The sequence below is a fragment of the Danio aesculapii genome, chromosome 6, assembly GCF_903798145.1.
Source record: "Danio aesculapii chromosome 6, fDanAes4.1, whole genome shotgun sequence".
Lineage (NCBI taxonomy): Eukaryota > Metazoa > Chordata > Actinopteri > Cypriniformes > Danionidae > Danio > Danio aesculapii.
Window position 1 is genome coordinate 23,737,098 of NC_079440.1, and position 16,262 is coordinate 23,753,359.

Here is a 16,262-nt window from a genome sequence, read left to right on the forward strand (position 1 = left end):
TTAGCAGGGCAAGGAAATTTTCAGAGTATGTCTGATGATATTTTTTCTTCTGGAAAAAGACTTATTTGTTTTATTACGGCTAGAATAAAAGCAGTTATAAATTTTTTTAAAACACCATTTTAAGGACAAAATTATTAGCCCCTTTAAGCTAATTTTTGTTTTCGCTTGTCTACAGAACAAACCATCGTTATACAAAAACTTGCCTAATTACCCTATCCTGCCTAGTTAACCTAATTAACCTAGTTAAGCCTTTAAATGTTACTTTAAGCTGTATAGAAGTGTCTTGAAGAATATCTAGTAAAATATTATTTACTGTCATCACAAGGCAAAGATAAAATAAATCAGTTATTAGAAATGAGTTATAAAACTATTATGTTTAGAAATGTGTTGGAAAAAAGCTTCTCTCCGTTCAACAGAAATTGTGAAAAAAAAAATAAACGGGGGAGGCTCATAATTCTGACTTCAACTGTATATATTATATATATATATACGTATATGTATATATATATACGTATATGTTCATACATACAAGTGTAAAAAAATATGGATTTCTCCACACAGAGAGGATTTTATTTGTTACATTTCATAATCTCACCAAACTTTAAAAATGATTCATCCAGCAAACAGTAAATGTAAACTCGCTCAAAGTAAATTCAAACTCAATCAACTCATTAGTTTTTTTCAAATCTGTTGCAAATCTGACCAGTCTGTAGCGTACTGTATTACAGCATTATCAGCCTTTGTTCCAGTTCTTCAGAATGGCTTCTGCTGCATCCAAAGTGCTTTCTTGCTGTAATGAAAAAAGAAAAAAAACATTACATACCAATGGTCATTTTTGACAATTTATCTCTGCAACATCCAGTTTTAGGCAAGAATATTCATTCATTCATTCATTCATTTATTTTCTTTCCGGCTTAGTCTCTTTATTAATCTGGGGCCGCCCCAGCGGAAGGAACCGGCAACTTATCCAGCATATGTTTTACACAGCAGATGCCCTTCCAGCTGCAACCAATAACTGGGAAGCATACATACAAACTCATTCACAAACACACATACACTACGGACAATTTAGCTTACCCAATTCCCCTATACGACATGTTTTCTGAACTTGTGGGGGAAACCGAAGCACCTGGAGGAAACCATGCGAACACAGGGAGAACATGCAAACTCCACACAGAAATGCAAACTGACCCAGCCGGGGCTCGAACCAGTGACCTTCTTGCGATGAGGTGATTGTGCTACCCACTGCGCCACCATGCAGCTCAGGCAGGAATATAAAACAGCCTAACATAGTTTTTAGATTCGATAATCTTGTATATTTCTTGTACCTTGATAAAACAGAAGCGAATGTATCTCTCAAACTGCTTTACAGAATCTTCTCCCACAAAAGCTGTTACAGGAATTGCAGCCAATTTCTAAACAATAACAATAATAATAATAATAAATAAATAAATAAATTACATAAAAAATTTTGGTCATTTTTCTTAAAATCAGAAAAGAGCCTACCTTCTCTTTTATCATCCACTTGATGAACTTGTAGTCATATGGTTCATCATCTCCCATATGTGTCAGATCCTGGTCTACGTTCAGTAGACAAGACAGAACAACACTAATCAGATCAATCTCCCTTGACCCAATGTCACCTTTGCCTCAGCAAATGTAATTTCACTAACACACATCACTTTAGGGCACTTACTGAGAGCTGTGACATCAGCCATAATGAAGTATCCTCCTTCAGGAACCACTGGAGTCATGCCGGTCTGAGCCAACATGGCAGCCATGCGGTCTCTTTTACCCTCCAGTTCTAAAGCCAGAGAGGAGAAGTAGCAGTCTGGCTGACCCATCAACTCATAGTCCCGAAGAAGACCCTGACCAAGAGCCTCCTGTTGTGCAGAAACACCTTGTATAGAAAAGTGGACTGTATACAACCACAACCATAAAATATCACATATACAGAACTTGCCTGTAATGGTGTTGGACATGTATACAGACTGTTCTGCATGACAGTCTGTAGGTGTTTGATCAGGTGTTCAGGCCCGATGGACCAGCCCAACTGCAAACAAATAAACAAACAAACAAACAAATATTATAAATAAAGAAGCAACAATTGAGAATACTGCCATTTTTTTACCCATCATACTATTCTGTTGCTGAGGGGGAAAAACAGATTGAAAAAAATGTAACATTTATGCATAATTATGTAAAAAAACAGAAATACAATGGCTTATAATCTTAAAATAATCAAATAAAGAGGTAGGTCACACAAAAATGTACTCATTATTTTGCGTGGGTTTACTCCAGGTGCTCTAGTTTCTCCCACAGTCCAAAGACATGTGCTATAGGTGCATTGGGTAAGCTAAATTGTACGTAGTGTATGAGCGTGTGTGTGTGTGAATGAGTGTGTATGGGTGTTTCCCAGTACTGGGTAGCAGCTGGAAGGGCATATGCCAACATATGCTGGATAAGTTGACGGTTCCTTCCGCTGTGGTGACCCCCTGATGAATAAAGGAACTAATCTGAAAGTAAATGAATGAATGATTGTGTATACAGCCAATGTAAATATGGAGGGTGTGACAACAGGTGCATTATCCAAATGCAGCTTTAATCAAGTGTCATGCAGGCAATACAGGAGCAGACAGAATCATGTAGACAACCCAAAGAGTAAGTGGTGTAACAGATGAAAAATTCAAGATAGACAAAAAAGCAAACATAACCAGTGTAAACAAACAAAGGGTCCAACCACAGCTAGGGACAACACTTTATAAAGACCATTAAACAACACCCAGCAACTGGATGTGTGTGTGAGTGGTGTATAATTTATGTAATCAGTGATGATGCCCTTCAGCTGTGTGTGTGTAATTAAAGTTCATGAACATCAGGTGTGAGGTGCTGAGGTTTATGGGATGTGTCAAATTTATCCCACGGCAATTAGAAAATTTTGATTCATTCATTCATTCTTTTTCTTTTCGGCTTTATCCCTTTATTAATCTGGGGTCGCCACAGAGGAATGAACCACCAACTTATCCAGCATATGTTTTACGCAGTGGCTGCCCTTCCAGCTGCAACCCATCTCTGGGAAACATCCATTCACCCTCATTCTCTACAGACAATTTAACCTACCCAATTCACCTGTACCGCATGTCTTTGGACTGTGTGGGAAACTGGAGCACCCAGACGTGAACGCGGGGAGAAGAGGCAAACTCCACACAGAAACGTCAACTGACTCAGCCGAGGCTCGAACCAGCGCCCTTCTTGCTATGAGGCGACAGCACTACCTACTGCGCCAATGCGTCGCCCGTAACTTTTTGATTTAGTGGTTAATTTGTAGAAGTTTGTACAATTTCATTCGCACAGTTTAGTATGATTTGCTCATCCCCAATGACAGTTGGGTTTGGGGGTTGGGTTAGGTGCCACACCTCCTTTTTATAATATGCCAGTGTTTTAACAGCACTTTATTAATGTCTTTAGTCACTGGCGAATATTTCATATAACAATTAATACGACGATTATTTCAAGTGATCCCACCCTCAAAGAGTGTTTTGAAAATTCACCTCGTTTAGTACACAAAAGAACATTTAATACCCGCTCCGCATTATTTAAACACTATACCACAGGGTAATTTTAAATGTGGGAATTGTTTACAATGTAACTTCACATATAAAACGTCAGCTTTCACACATCTCCATACAGCAAAAAAGTTTCATATTCAAGGCACTATCTCATGCAAGACTGCAAATGTAATCTACATGCTGCGGTGCCCATGTGGTTTATGTTATGTAGGTAAGACGAGTAGGCTTTAAAAAATTCGCATTTCTGAACATTGATGCGCTATTTGACATCATGATCCAAGTCCTGCTGCGCAATATTTTATAGTTTTGAGACATTCTGTCTCCACTCTATAATATATAGGGATTGAAGTTGTGAAGTGTCCACGTCGCGGGGTGATCTTAACAAATTGCAACATGAAGCCTTTTGGATTTTCACTTTAGATACATTGTCTCCAAAAGGTTTAAACGAGGAGTTTGACATTCATCCTTTTCTTTAATAATTCTTTAACAATTCTTTAATGTTTAATTAGGTTTCGGGTAAAGTTTTTTTGGCTATATTTTGTTATATATTTTGTTGTATACTGGTACATTCTGTTTTTTATAATTTTTTGATGTAATATTATGGTTTATTTCTGTATTGCCACTTGAAATATCTAAGTTGTATAATTTATTAATGTATATATATATATATATATATATATATATATATAATTTTTTTTTTTTTTTTTTTTTGTGCGATAGGATATCATGTGATCCGAAAGTGTACAAAAAGGAGCACCTGATTGTGATGAACACGGTCTGAAGAAGAGCTGTGTGGCTAGAAACATTACACACTTTGTGTCAGCCTTTTTAATTTAATAAATTTTGCATTTTTGGAGCTTTGGTGTTGCCGCCTTTGTTGAATATATAATTTGCACCTTTGGCGTTTTTTGGCTGAGCACCCAGTTATAAGGGATGTGTGTGCTTTTGTACAGTTTTTCACTATATAACTAAATACTAATGATAATTATGCTTCAGATTACAGTTTTAAATAAAAACTTTTCTTTAAACTGGATTTTCTCAAAAAGAGTCTGAAATGAAGTATGTCTTTGACATGACCTAACTATTTAACTTAGCAAATATCAAGGTTATGTTTTCACAGAATATTCTTTATGATTTTATGTAAAAAAAAAAAAATCACAAAAAGAAGCCTTTAGCTGGACTTTCACAGTCACAGAGAAGTCACGTTTTTTTTGCACTTTACATATACAGTGCATCTGGAAAGTATTCATAGCGCTTCCCTTTTCCCACATTTTTAATGTTACAGCCTCATTCCAAAATGGATTAAATTAATTTATTTCCTCAAAATTCTACACACAATACCCCATAATGACAATGTGAAAAAGATTTTTTGAAATTGTTGCAAATTTATTCAAAATAAAAAACCTGAAAAATCACATGTACACAAGTGTTCACATTGCATGATAAAAAACAACATAAAAACAGATTTTTTTTATGTAAAATATAGATTCGCTTTGGGTAGTTCATTGCCTGGTAAATTCAGGTTAGAGCCTGTAAGTATACTGTTTATTCTGTGGTTTATTCTGTTAACTGGCCAAGTTTTAGACAAGTTAAAACTAGTAATCCTCTTGTAACCACAACATTTGATAGAATTTTTATGAGTTATGTCACGTTAGATCTCCTCACATTGAATCTGTCATGAGAAAGTCAGAGAAAGTCAGAGAGAGTGAGTAAGAGAGATTATGTGTGCTTGTAAGGGTGCACTCACACTATGCTATTCGAACCATGCCCAGGCCCATTTCCCGGATCGTTTGAGAAGTGTGAGTGCTCTTAATCGGGCTCAGGCACGGTTCAGTTGGCCGGCCCTGGCCCGGTTGGAAGAGGTGTGCCAGAGCGCGGTTCACTTGGGCTTAGGTGCAGTACGCTTGTAGTGTGAGTGCAAAGTGTGCCTGAGCCTTAAACTGAAAACGAGACGAGACTTTTAAGGGACTGTTTCATATGGATTAACTAATCATTTTTTCTGTTTAATGAATTCAAACTGTCATAGATTATTAAAGACACAAACACCTCACTGCACGACAGCTGCACCTTTAGCAAACCTCCTAATTACAGCAGCACGAGGACTTTTGATTGTTTATGAGCATCAAAAGTGGCTGATCTGTTCGGTGAAACATTTGACTGCTTGTCCTGCGATTCTTGGGTGATGTACTTTTAACTAGTAATTAAGCTTCTAAACAAAATGATGAAATGAAAGAAAAGAAATTAATCAAATTAACAAAGCAAAACACTTGTTAATTAACAAACCTGTTCATTAACAGTAATTAAATGTAAATTATTTTTTTCTGAATGTAAAGCATTCTCCATGACAAACGTAATAAAATTAAAAGTTTACACAACTTGACATACTTTTTGTAACTTTAAATTTGCAGTTAATTATTTCCATTCTATGCTGGACATAAAGATATACACTAAAGATGACTTTCAAATACCTTCCATCCAGTCACGCTGAATGTTTTCCCTGCACTGCCGATAGTGATGGTTCTGTCCCACATTCCAGGAAGAGTTGCTGTTCAGAAAGAATAGCGCAGAATCATCACATTTTTATAATATGTAATCCATTGACACGAAAACATTAAAACGCACCACTGGAGAAATATCACATACCTATCTTTACATGCTCATGACCTTTATATATGAGCCATTCATAAACCTCATCACTGAAGCACAGAGTGTCATGTTTGATGCAGAGATCTGCAATAGCTTGCAACTCGCTCCTACTGAATATCTAAAAATTGAACAGAGTTGTAGATTAACAATTTGCTATTTTACATTTACATCTATGTATTTGGAAGATGCTTTTATTTATATGGACATACATTTAATTACACATATTATCAGTTCTTTATTTCCCTGAGAATCATACCCATTGACATGTTATTTATGTGACCTTACTTTTCCAATAGGGTTATTAGGAGTGTTGATGATGATAGCCTTGGTTTTGGAGTTGAATTTACTAGCAAGTTCTTCCTGGTCCAGAACCCAGTCAGCACTACTTTTACCAATTTTTGTGGTCGACTTCTACAGAACAGGGCAAGCAAGTGTGATGATTACATAAATATACTAAACACTGTTATTTTTATTTTAGAGAAGGCTTACTTACCAATCGCAAAGGTATTAAAACAGGTTTGGCCCCTGCCATTTTCACCATAGGTACATAGCAGTCAAAAAAAGGTTCTATAATAATAACCTGAAAGGGAGCGTTTGAGAATGCATAAGTCATATTATTATTTTGCAAATTATGCATTTAAACATTTATTATAAGTGCTAAATATGTTTTCACCTCATCTCCCTCCTCAACCAGAGCCTGCATAGTGCCGAACAAAGATCCATATGCACCTACTGTGACCAAGATTTCTTTAAAAGGGTCAAGCTGACGATCACAGACTTTTCCATACACTTTTGACAGAGCTTTAACCAGTGTCGGGTGGCCCTGAAAACAGAAATGTAACTATATAAACAAAACAAATGGCAATGTGTTTTAATATAAACCATAACGAAATAGTTACCATGTAACCATCATTTCCTGAGAGGGGAATGGAAATGCTATGTGGAAAACTTCCACTATGGGGAAAACGAGGGTTACGTAGTTATCGTTTCATTCCCCAGTAGGAGGGGAACTTCAATGTTTTGTGGAAAACTTCCACTATCGGGAAATTTATGGAAAACGCCACAGTGATTGAACTATACCACGCCACTGGTGAGAGGTTTGCCATGCTCTCAGTGTGAGTACACCATCATCACCAGAGAAGCAGACCTCCAACGTGTCCCCTGGCCCTAACTTACCTTACTTTACCTGTAAAGCGTTTAAATACTTATTTATATTTATTGGGGAGTGGTAAAAATGGTTAGCGGGGAGGGAAGACACGGGCCCACCTTAAAGGGTGGGCCTATACTGTGGCTGAGGGAAGCATATGGGACTGCCAGTGGGGATCGCACATAGAAGGCACCTATACCTAGAACACGGGCTGACCAAGCGAGCATGCCAACAACATAATAGGCCAAGTACCTGACTCCTCTGCTGAGTCAGATGCTGGGGGCCTCGGAGGAACTCTGTAGGGTTCGCCGAATGGGAAACTCAACTGAGCAAAGTAAGAAAAGAGCATGCATCTCTGTGTTAGAGAGAAAGGAGCAGCAAGCATGTTTCAACACTGTACCGAATTTCCACATTCACTGATGCTATCCAGAACATGTGAGGAAACTGGGAACTGGATGATGAGGCGATGCTTTCCCAGCGCGCCGTCAAACCCCCAGTCCTCAAAGTGGGGATGATTGTGACGCCAACCTCTCAGTGCGGAGGGGACAGCTTTAGCTCCAGCCAGCTGGAGGATAGCATCACACTGATCTGGCATGTCCGGGGTCCTTCTCGGAGAGAAGTACACCACACAGCATATAGACTCCACTTCAGGGCATATGCATGCCGAATAGAGCATGCTCTAACCTGAGTGATGGTGTTAACTACCTCCACGCTCTCTCTATGGACCACACATGAGGTTCCAGAGATCTGGGCGCGGGTGCCAGATGGTGCCTGTCCCAGAGAGGAAGGTGCTTCTTCAAAGGGCCGTCACAAGGAGAGAGTTGAAATACAGGTCCCTTTGAGCCAGAGAGGCTCAATAAACAGACCTGCTCCTTGTTCTCCCTGACTTTACACAGTATATGTGTGAGTAGGCTCACTGGAGAAATATGCATTTACACACGCCCCAGGGCCAGTTGAGTTAGCCAGCGCGACTTCCACCACGTTTTCCACCAAGTTTGACTCCAGAAGAGCAGACGACGAGCGAGCTGAGATATGCAGTGAGAGCGGATACCCCCCATGTGGTTGATATATGCCACCATCACTGTGCTGTCCATCCACACTGTTTCCCCACTCTCTAGCACAGGGAGAGAAAAAAATGCAGCGCTAGATACACTGCCAACAGCTCCAGGCAATTAATATGCCAATGCAACTGGGTTCCTTCCACGAACCCACAATTGCATGCCCGCAACACATGGACCTCAGCGCGTACTGGAAGCATCCATCGGAACAATTACATACCTGAAAACTAGAGGCACACAGGCCTGTAGAAACGCAGGGTCGGTCCAGAGGCTAAGGGCATGGCAACACAATGGAGTGAAAGTCACCCAGTGCGTGCCCGCGTGCCATGTGCGTCTGGGGAGTTGATCGTGAAGCCAATGCTGAAGCGGTCTCATATGGAGCAACCTGAGTGGCGTGACAGTGGCTGCGGGTGCCATATGCCCCAGGGACCACTGCAATCACTGACACGCCAGCGGTGGGGCAGCACAGGATGGGAGAGCTCACCCTGGGAGGCACACGTCCTCAGGAAGAGCGTAAGATAATCGATTAATCTTAACTTTGTCCCAAGAGCCGCAGGGTGGCTGGGAGAGCGAGAGAAAGGAGCCCATCCTCTGGCACTCTCGGAGCCTGTGGCGAAGAGCACCAAACCTGAGTACTTGACTTAGCGGCGCCCTGAGGCGGGGGGCAGTGATCCTCTGTGGGATGCTCGATACTGCTGCTTAACCGGTGGAACGGACAGGACAGCGGAGCAGGGTGTGTTAAGAAAGTTCGCTACTTTGTCAACGTCACGCATATCTGCAAGGTTTTAGCTAGATGTGCCATTTCTGGTCATCGTTCTTCCCAGGGCACTCGCAGCCGAACTGGTGTTTTTAGAACAAAGTCAGTTGCAGTGCATACATTAAGCCTGGGTCGGAACCTTCCTCGTGCCGCTGGGCCTCATACCGCCTGGCTGCTCTGTCATCGAGGAAGGTGAGGGCAGAGTGCACAGCAGAATAAGGTAAGAGCGGGCAGAAAAAGGTGCCCTCAGAGCTGTGTGAAATTACTGTGCACCTCCAGGCTGAAGGGGACGGGAGGCTTAGAGGGTTTCCCCTTTTTTATCCTCTACGTCACGCCCGTCTAATCAGTCCGGTGGTGGAACTTGGAGGACAAGAAATCTCCAGCCTTGCTGCCGAAGCAGCCCAGATTAGCACGGTCATCATAGTCGATTCCATATCCAGAGCCTCGCTTACCATCCCTGAGGGAGGAAGGGAGTCTGAATTGTCATCGGAAAATGACAGCCCACCCTCCGATGTGATGGACATCTGGTCCTTGGTGTCATCGAGTGAGAGGGCAATCATCCTTGCATGGAGCACTTCTCTCACTTGAAGCTTGGATAGAGCACGCTGTGGAATGGGAGGTACGTAGATCTGCCTGAGTGCCAACCGCTACTTGCGAGGGACAACAGGGGTGGTACGCCCTTTTACAAGAGCGAGCCGCGATCTTAGCTGAGCAACAGACACACCATCACAGTGATGGCATGCACTGCCTGCAAGCACCGCATTACATGCTGAACCCCCAGACATACAACACAGTGCTCGTGCCCATCATTCGTGGACGGGGAACCAACACATCCAGAAACGCACAGTCAGAACAACGTTCGTGTTGCTCTTTTAGGAAACTTGCTCAGTTGCTTAACGCTCTAGAAGAACCGGACCAGAGAATGGCCAGGCAAGGGAGCATGGACCCAGCTCAACCGTCTGCCACTGCATGTCACACACTCTGCGACCAGGAGAAAACAGCCCTAACCCTAACCCAGTTGAAGTCAGAATTATTAGCCCTCCTGAATTATGAGCCCCCCCGTTTCCCCAAAATTTCTGTTTAATGGAAAGAAGTTTTTTTTAACCCGTTTTTAAACATAATAGATTTAATAACTCATTTCTAATAACTGATTTCTTTTATCTTTGCTATGATGACAGTACATAAAATTTTACTAGATATTTTTCAAGATACTAGTATTCAGATTAAAGTGCGATTCAAAGGCTTAATTAAAGTAATTAGGCAAGTCATTGTATAACAGTAGTTTCTTCTGCAGACAAAAATATATATTGCTTAAGGGGGCTAATAATATTGACCTTAAAATAGGTTTCAAAATATTTAAACCTGCTTTTATTCTAGCCAAAATAAAACAAATAAGCCTTTCTCCAGAAGAAAGAAACATCATAGGAAATACTGGGAGGAATTCCTTGCTCTGTTAAACATCATTTAGGAAATGTTTATTTAAAAAAATTCACAGGAGGGTAATAATTTTGACTTCAACTGATAATCGTTTTGAATAATAGTGATTACGATTATGACCAAAATAATCGTGATTATGATTTTTCCCATAATCGATTAACCTTACCAGCTGTGTACGCTGACGACACCAGTTCATTAGCATTTCATCGGCTGGTTTTATTATTGTTCAGATGATTGACTTCTGACGAAATCCCCATAGTGGAAGTTTTCCACATAGCATTGAAGTTCCCCTCCCGCTGGGGAACTAGTATTAACTTTCAAGCTACTAATACTAATACATTTAAGTACTAGTACCTATACTTACCTATATTAAATAAATAATAGGTAATAAATAATAAAATTAAGAGAGAGAGAAAGAGAGAGAGACTAACTCTGGTAACACTTTTAAATAATGGTCCATTAGTTCATAATAATTTAAACAATGAACAATTGATTTATTACAGTATGTATTTGTCTTGTCTGTTAATGAAAATAAATGTGTACATTGTTAGTTACATGTTAATACTAGTATTGAATAAATATTAAAGTCTAATGAAAGTATAGAATAAGTATTATTGTCAATTTCATAACTAGTATCTAATAAGAAACAAGCTTCTAATTAATAAATGCTAATAGCTAATAAAGAAGTTGTAGTATCTTTCAAAAAGATTCAGGGATTAAGCACTAATATTTATAGAAAACACAAGCTAATAAATAAGTAACTACTACTTAATGGAAATGATACAAGTATCTAAAAGCAATGGGTTCTAGTAGTTTGGAAATAGATACTAGTGAATGCTATACTATTATATTATAAATACAAGATGGTTAGGAAGTGTAGACAGAACATACAAAGCTGCGTGTAGACTGGTTCAGCTGGTCTACCAGCGCAGCTTGAGCAAGTCCCTCTTTCACATATGAAGGAGGAGGAATGTCTGGGTAACCCCGTCCAAGATTGACAACGGAAGGGTCTGCAGCCACTGATGTGAAGGTCACCCTGAACAACACAAGAAACATTAATAAAGCATTTAACACGCATGCATGTAAGAAAGTGTTCTAATAAAATTCTCTATTCTTACCATACATTCTTGTCCAGGCCTTCTATCCTCTTTGCATTTTTGTGTTTTATGGATGACATGTTATACTAAAAAGATGAAGAAGCAAAATAAATGAATGGCGAAGAGAAATGGATAATTCAGCAAAACTTGCACTGACTTGGCAGAAACCTCTATATCTATAATTCTCTAATATGCATGGGAAAGATACTAAAATGCTAAGCGTATGAACAGGATTAATATCTGGCGAAATAAGTTAAAATTGTATCAAATATTCAATGATTGGTCAAAATATTCCAAATATTGTGGTCTGATCAGATTAATGGTTCCAGTACAGTAAATATGTTTTGTGTTTGAAGGAAACATATTCTGCATGACACAAACATCCCACGCTACTACAACGGACCGATGTAGTCGCCGCCTTCAATGGTGAGGTAGTCAACATTTGTGGATCAACATTTTCATCAAAGTTTCCCCAAACTCAAAATGTGTTTCTTTCAAAATTCATGCAAAACATGTTAGTCTTTTATTAGTCAATGTTGTCTTTTTTATTATTTCATCCTTAGTGGCTTTTGATGGTATTTATATGTGATTGTTTGTCAGTTGGTACCAATTGACCTGACACTGGTGTCTATAACAGGGAAGTGCTCATCGTTTAAGGCTCTGAAAGATTCACTTGAGGTCAGAAAGCCTAGAAAATGCCTAATTTAGTTAGACTGCATGATTCTGTCATCAGGATGCTGCAAGCAGGCATGACTCATGAGTTGCAGAGGCTATGTGGACATGTCACATTTAGAGCTTAAAACTAGTTCAGAAGGTCTGGTAGTTTGAGTAGAAAGCATGGTGGAGACCAATACCAGACCTGCAAGCTAGCAGAAATCACTTCATGCATGCAGTCAAGCTACAAAATTACAATCAGTATGCAACAGGGATCTACTCAGACTGTAAGAGACTTGCAATGAAGTTTCAATGAAGTTGGTGTAAGAGCTAGAAGATCAGTTGTGAGGGTACATCTTTCCAGAGCACACAAACTGGATTTTCTCAAAAAGATAATTTTCAGAGTCTGGAATAAAGCATGTCTTTGACATGGCCTAACTCAGTCAATATTGAAATATCAAAGTTATATTTTCACAGAATATTCTTTACATTGTGTAGAATAATTCTTTGTTGATAAAGCAAATCTCACACACAAAAAAAGATTTAGCTTGGTTTTCACAGAGAGGAACACACAAATATGTATAGAGCTGAAGGCTCTCATAACACCTGAGCAGTGCCACACACTGATCGACTCGATGCTGCATTGCTGAAGTAGTTCAGGTAAAAGGAGCCCCAACTAAGTGTGCTGTGCATGCTCATACTTTCATGTTCATACTTTTCAGTTGGCCTAGATTTCTAAAAATCATTTCTTTGTCTGAAGTAATATTCAAATTTGAAATATTCAAAGTTTTTTTTTTAGTTGTCAGCAAAATTGTCAAAATTAAAAAGAAATAAACACCTGTAATATATCAGTTTGTGTGAAATGAATGAATACATTATACAAGTTAGGGAAATAAATCAACTTTTTAAAGGTATTCTAATTATATGACCAGCGACCAGCACCTGTATATGTAATAATTGCACAAAATTATTTAATAATTGCTCTAAACTATGTGAAAAATACACAATGCAGGTAACTTCACTGCCTATCTGCCTTGTTTTTTTAAACATTGTATTATTAGCTCTTCTCATGTCTCTTTATAATAAATTGTTGTAGCCTTGAATTTTTTAAAACCTTGGATAAAAGTGTCTGATAAATGAATAAATACAAATGTATTATTTCTTTAGGTTAATACTCAGGAAGAATAATATAAATTGATTTCTCTGTTAACACTTCTTTTAATAAAAAATAAAAAAAACAATAAAAATACATTTAAAATTATATAAAATCGTAAATGAACAAAATGTATATTTTACACTAAAGTGTCAAATTTGATTGGCTTGTATCCATATATTACTAGGCTATACCAGCGTGAACCTAAACACAATCAAATCATATAAAAACACTTACATCATGCAGCTGTCCTGTTCTTATACTTCAATGATTCTCCCAAAACTAACTGACTTGCACTGATTATATTCCTGTCTAGCTATTGGACACGCCTTGCTATGTAGGTTTGGAGACAATAGAAACCGCCCCCATGTGGCACGAGAACAAACGACAGTAGGCCTACAACACGGTCTGTGATAAACGCGGGTAAACACTGTGAAACTATTTTTAATAATTATTATTGAATGCCATACAGATTAAACATAAATAACAGAAAAAGAAAACAGCATATAAAACAAACAAATAATCAATGCCAGGAGGAAAAACAGTATAAAGACAGCAGTTACAGAAGGAAAATATTACGACGATGACAAAATGAAATTTTGATGGCTTTGGAATTGTTGGATGGAAGAGTAGTGTTGGCGTAGGATTTTTAAGGTTTGTACAAATAAAATAAATAAATAAATAAATAAATAAATAAAAATAGGGCTTATAGCATCTTGAAATGTACATTTGTGAAGAAATAATTTTATTAAGGAAAATAAATAAATGTATCATATATTATTTAATAGATAATTGCTATATATATATGTTTATATAATTTAAAAAAAAAATCTGGGTAGAAAACTTGGCAGGGCAAAAGGAATGAAGTCATTTGCAAGAAATATATTTTATCTTATATAGTTAATAAATATTTAGATGACAATTGTTCAGGATGCATGGAATCTGGGACACAATATATGGGAGAATCATCACGTCCTGAAACAGCTGCCTCTTTTTTTTAACTGGAAGGAAGAAAAAAAAACAGATCTTCCCAATCTTTGTATCAAAGGGATGAATAATTGACAAAGAAGTCTGAGATAGCAGAGTCCTTGAGAAGAGATATGGCCCCAGATGGAACGACATCTATTTCAATCTACAAACCCTCAAGAAGTGACAGAAATATTATATTCGTTTATAGAGTTTAATAACTGAAAAACTAGAATAATATTATTGACCCAATTAGAGAACAAAATTAAATAAAATACTGTGAGGGTAGCTGGAAGGGCATCCGCTGCGTAAAACATGTGCTGGATAAGTTGGGGGTTCATTCCGCTGGGGCGACCCCAGATTAATAAAGGGACTAAGCCGAAAAGCAAATGAATGAATGAACTGTGAGGGTAGTTTATGGAGCATTATAAAACAGTAAAAACTAAACACAGACAAAACAAATCTAAACACATTCATTCAACTGTCCTCTTCTAATACTTCTGTAAATCTTTAAACTAACCCATATGTTATGAGAAAAGAAAAAAAAACAGCAATATTGGGCTAAGAAAGGCTAGTATTAGTACATAATATTATTTTGATTTTGATTTCCTAATAAAGTTACATATAGACTAACAATTTTCACAGTTGTACACGATACAGCAGTGCATTTCAAATTTAAAATTGTTGTTGTTATTATTATTATTATTATTATTACCATTTATAATTATAAGACCTATTCAATCTTAAGTATTTTTTTCTTTCTTTCAAATTTTATCTTTGTACTTTTCTATAACAATGAAAACAGCCACATGCATTGTCACTTGTCTTCCCAGATATACAAAAAAAATCCAATTATAAACTTGTAATATATTCAATGAATAACTCAGTGAAATGAATTAAGAATCTCTCATCTTCTTCCCAAATCCTCACATATCTTTCCAGGTTTTGGAAATCATCTTTTGATACTGGAGAAATAATTACACTTTTGTAATTGAATTATGATATGGTTAAAGATCCTTAATTTTTATTTTTCCAATTTCTATTTATTTTCCAATGTTCAAATCTTTTTTGTTTACGCTTCACACAGCAGAATTCATGCAAAGCATCATGTGGAGTAAAAAGGGGTAAATTGCACCTGTAATATGAAGTAAGTAAACTTGTATACTCAGAAATCAGACCAGCTTAGGCACCTATAGCCATGCAATGTACAAAGTCTAGACTATGTAGACTACTTTTACATGCTTAAATACATTTTGAACAACTGGCATTTTTTCAGCGTGTGCTTACAAGCATCTGAACATACGCACACAAATAAGCACTGGTAAAGGTAAGCAGTTTAGCTTGGTTAACTGAGCACCAGCTCAAACCCCCCTCTAGATAAATATTCCTCATCCTACACAAGTGCTGTGTCTTCAAGAACATGTCAGAACTGGACCTGCTTGAAGACACAAAATAAATTGGGTTGGGCTATGGGGTGTTCAGAGATGCTGTACTAGCATTTATAGTTTTTTGTTTTTTAATAGATGATCAGAAACTCTAAAATGCACTTTCATTTGATCACCTGTGGGATAAAAGCTATAGAGTGGTACTGCAGATGCCCAGAATGACTTTGTTTTCATAATTTATTTGATGGATAGATACAATATCATTGCTTTTTTCTGTTTGGGATCTAAAATGAGCTTCTGTCTCTGGTTAAGAAGTTTGAACATTTTAATTTCGATTAGATATACAGTTGTTCAGAAATGCTTAATAGACTCCAGATCCCAGAAACTTACATA

The 16,262-nt window shown here is 37.9% G+C and overlaps 1 protein-coding gene across 1 annotated transcript; it reads right to left on the minus strand.

Annotated features, from left to right (window-relative positions):
* Window positions 1–523: 523 nt before the first annotated feature.
* kyat3.1 (kynurenine aminotransferase 3, tandem duplicate 1) lies at window positions 524–13,794 on the minus strand. Its single transcript, XM_056459796.1, has 13 exons — window positions 13,756–13,794; window positions 11,733–11,797; window positions 11,506–11,650; window positions 6,889–7,038; window positions 6,709–6,795; window positions 6,501–6,626; window positions 6,213–6,333; window positions 6,038–6,114; window positions 1,964–2,053; window positions 1,697–1,883; window positions 1,507–1,580; window positions 1,329–1,415; window positions 524–790 (listed from the first exon to the last, which is right to left on the minus strand). Exons 2-13 carry the CDS (start codon window positions 11,789–11,791, stop codon window positions 734–736), a joined length of 1,260 nt encoding a protein of 419 aa, XP_056315771.1. The 5' UTR covers window positions 11,792–11,797; window positions 13,756–13,794; the 3' UTR covers window positions 524–733.
* Between the last annotated feature and the right edge of the window lie 2,468 nt (window positions 13,795–16,262).

What these genes read in the sequence shown, in the direction of transcription:
- kyat3.1 (XM_056459796.1), bottom strand. Translation starts at nt 11,791, where the DNA reads ATGTCATCCATAAAACACAAAAATGCAAAGAGGATAGAAGGCCTGGAC. An exon ending in GGCTGATGTCACAGCTCTCA is followed by an intron (nt 1,581 to 1,696) that starts GTAAGTGCCCTA and finishes TACTGAACGTAG; the next exon opens with ACCAGGATCTGACACATATG. An exon ending in AGTGGATGATAAAAGAGAAG is followed by an intron (nt 1,416 to 1,506) that starts GTAGGCTCTTTT and finishes GTTATTGTTTAG; the next exon opens with AAATTGGCTGCAATTCCTGT.